Here is a 3,800-nt window from a genome sequence, read left to right as displayed (position 1 = left end):
TATATATATATATTGAATGAAATTTTAATTTCGAATAAAATCTTAATTTTGAATGAAACTTCTTTTTATTTATTTTTGCATACTAGATATGAAATAAACTTTGTTTATTTCATATTATTTTATTAAAATATACACGTAACGTTAATATTTGCATAATTTGGATAAAGTGCTATATATTCCTATTTTTCTCTTTTACGGAAGTCATTTGTACAAAATATCTACAAGCGAATGTATATAAGATTTTTTAGAATCTAAAATAATGATAAATATAAAAAGACTTGATAAATTCGAACTATTTACGTAGAATCAATGCTTAATGAGTTAATGCTGGTTTTTGTGTGTTCTGAATTGGAAATTTTTAATAATAAAATACAATGATTAAAAACAAAACGTTTCGTTCTATTATTAAATCATTTTCAATGTTGAATAACAATATTCGCAATAAGATCTTTGAAATTATCAATAATACTCGTTTAAGTGTATTCAATACGTAAAATCGATTTCTTTAAAAAACTGTAATTTTTTTTTTTGCATAATCTTTAGGCTTTAATCATTAGACTTAAGCGAATTGAACAATAAAACCGATTGATTCTTTACGCTTAAAAGCATTATAAGTTTTCTGGCCAATATATCGTCATTTCAGACTATGGAACATACAAAAACGCAAGCGAATTGACCATCACAGTAGAGATCATAAAGTCAATAGCAAATCCAATTGTTATGCATCGTTTACAATATACAGAGTAAGAAGTAAGAAATTGACCAATCACAATCGATTATTTTTCTCACATTCGACTGTGATTGATTAAGTTTTCGTATTTACTTATTCTACGTATTATAAATGACGCATTACGATTTCCTTACTGCTTAAATGCTTATTACTTTCGTCTTATTACTTTCCGTTTTTGTATGTGCCAAGGACTTTATAACTTACGATTTACGTACGGCTTCTTAAAACAAAATTGTGGACTTCGACTTAAAGTACCTAGATACTGTTCCTAGGTTACAACATTGATAGAATACTACATTATGGTTATATTATACAACATATTTTTGAATACTTTAAATAAATGTTTAGTTGAATATTGTATATTGCTATGTTACATCATAATAACTAGAGATGCACCCCGAATATCCGGAAAGTATCCAGTATCATCAGGAATTTTTTACTATCTTACCGGATAGCCGGATATCCGGGAATATATCCAATTGAAATTTGATATCATTAAATTGTTTTTTTCTTATACAAATGTTCTAGAAATAAGTATGTGTATTCATGCTATAATATCTTATACATTGTTGCAAAATTACAATCTTTTTCCCTATAGACTTTTTTTTTTAAAAGACTCTCGAAATCCGGTCGGATATTCGACTTGAAGAAATTGCCTTCTCGAATATCCGATGTTACATTCTGACCCGATATTCAATATCCGGTAATTTTACAATCCGGTGCATCTCTAATAATAACAATTCAAAAGTTTACCATTGCTTATCAACATTATAACATTAATTTATTTCATCAATCACTGTACGTATAATTTACATCAGAATTAATATCAGAAATAGTCATATTTCAAGAAGGTCACGAAAATCGATTATGATAAAAAGAAGAATGTGATATTATCGTAAAGTCTAATAAATATATTCTGAGGCAACACTTATTATCTTGCACTTATTATCAAGTAGTTGTAAAACATTAAAGTTAAATAAAGAAGATTTCACATATCGAATTAATGCGATAGTTAAAGTACATATATGATATAGTTAAAATACGTGAGTAATATATTATTTAAATGAATAATTACAAAAATTATAAAAGATTGAATATGTAATAAATTATATTGAATAAAAAATAAATAGGTCTTTTGTAATTACATATTAAGATATGATAAGAACTGATTTTCACAAAAGTAACGTACAAATATATCATATCAAATTTATCAAAAAGGGAAAAGAAGAAAAGCATTTGAATAATAAATCGATATTGCATCCAAGTAACGTGATTGTAGAAGCATACTTCGTTTCACATGTAACCGGTATATCAACAGAAAGTTATGATTCTGTTTATCATGTATTATCATTAAACATTGAGAAATATGATTGCTCTTGTGTATACATATAGCAGTCTTGACAACGTCCGTGATGTAAGTAATACCGTTTCACACTGATTATGTCTGTGACTTAACGTATAATCGGCAATGTACAATATATACGTCGTTTGAAAAATTTTGAGTTTCAACAAGAAGATAGCATTACTCGTCAAAATTATTCTGGTACTACAATCGTATGTACATATATATTTTGCAAGATATTTATGAAAATTGTAGCCATTTTGGACGCTCAGTTATTATTTTTGAAAGTTATTTGTGCCAATCGATATCACCGTTTTTCTAAAAATCGAAAAAATCGAATAAAATGGAATATCGATAATTGGCATAAAAATTTACGAATTGCAGTTCAAATTAATTAATTACCCACTGTATTCATCAGATCTGATCCCTAACATTTTTTTCCTGTTTTCTAAGTTCAAAGTTAGGCTTGAAAGACAGATTTTTATCAAACGAAAATACTGACATCAACTGGCACAAATGACTTTCAAATAACAACTGCGTCCAAAATGGCTATAATTTTTACAGGTACTCGCAAAACATGTACGATGTTTGATGATTGTAATATACCAGAATGGTTTTGAGTATTGCTATCTTCATAATGAGGCTCAAAACTTTTCAAACGATCTTCGTAATTACATCATTTATTGCAAAATTTATTGCAATGTAAACTTTGGTTATTACTTTAATTATTGCGATTACGAAAAGATTAACTTCATCAACGACTTTTGATTTTTACATATAATTAAAGTCGATATAATCCTGTGTCACGTATACTTTGAATTACGTCGTGGACTCTTTTAGTTTCTAAGATATATGACACTTTAAAGTATTGAATTTTTATTTCCGATTATAATTTTTCGTACTGTGTTATTCGTACTTCTCTTATATTCAATATAGCAAAACGTTATTCACCTGTTATTTTAATAAAATATAATAAAACGAAATAACGTTTTATTTCCACATATATCATATTAAATATAATATTAATTATGCATATAATATTAAATATATATAATAATATTAATTATACATATAATATTAAAAATCATTCCACCTCGGGGCGTTCGACTTTCCACGCGAAGCGAGGTTCACTCCTCCCTCTGTCTAGGGACAGCGTATACTTTACAACGAAGCGAGGATTACCTCACCTCCCTTCCTGTCTAGGGGTGACCTCTTGCTTCTCGTGAAAAGTGAATGTAATCGGGAATAAAAATTTAATACTTTAAAGTATATCTCAGAAATTAGAAGAGTCCGCCACGTGATTCACAAAGTGCGTGATTTAGGATTATATTGGTTTCAATTTTATATAAAAATTATTGAAGTTTAATCTTTTTGCAGTTATATTATATTTATATATAATTATCTAAATTTTAATGAGATAAATATTATTAATAATAAAATAGTACTCACGTCGATGCCTATAAGCGTAGGACGAATGTAAAGACTAGAGGCGGTAGAATGTGGAACCCATTCTTGGTCTATGCTAATTAATCTACAAATGCACTTAATTAATTCTTCCCCTCTGAAAGATGGTAGACCAGCTCTTATTGCTGAATTATTCATTCTTTCCATATTTAACTCTGGTCTAAACAACCTTATTTTGCCATCAACACCTCTATAAGCTTTCATGCCTTCGAACAACTGAAAAAAAATTTATACTTATATTACTACTGTCAAGTTAAATCACAC

The 3,800-nt window shown here is 27.8% G+C and overlaps 1 protein-coding gene across 2 annotated transcripts in view; it reads right to left on the bottom strand.

The window, feature by feature from the left end:
* The window catches only part of LOC108689162 (branched-chain-amino-acid aminotransferase, cytosolic), an 18,641-nt gene that overhangs the window by 5,933 nt on the left and 8,908 nt on the right, over nt 1-3,800 (bottom strand). For both annotated transcript variants that reach the window (XM_018195812.1, XM_018195811.1), the window contains exon 4: nt 3,522-3,752. In XM_018195812.1, coding sequence (XP_018051301.1) covers nt 3,522-3,752 — 231 coding nt within the window. The remainder of the gene's footprint in view (nt 1-3,521; nt 3,753-3,800) is intronic.

The sequence above is a fragment of the Atta colombica genome, unplaced genomic scaffold (genome assembly GCF_001594045.1).
Source record: "Atta colombica isolate Treedump-2 unplaced genomic scaffold, Acol1.0 scaffold261, whole genome shotgun sequence".
Lineage (NCBI taxonomy): Eukaryota > Metazoa > Arthropoda > Insecta > Hymenoptera > Formicidae > Atta > Atta colombica.
The sequence above is the reverse complement of the archived record's forward strand: the minus strand, read 5'-3'. Positions and strand labels throughout refer to the sequence as shown.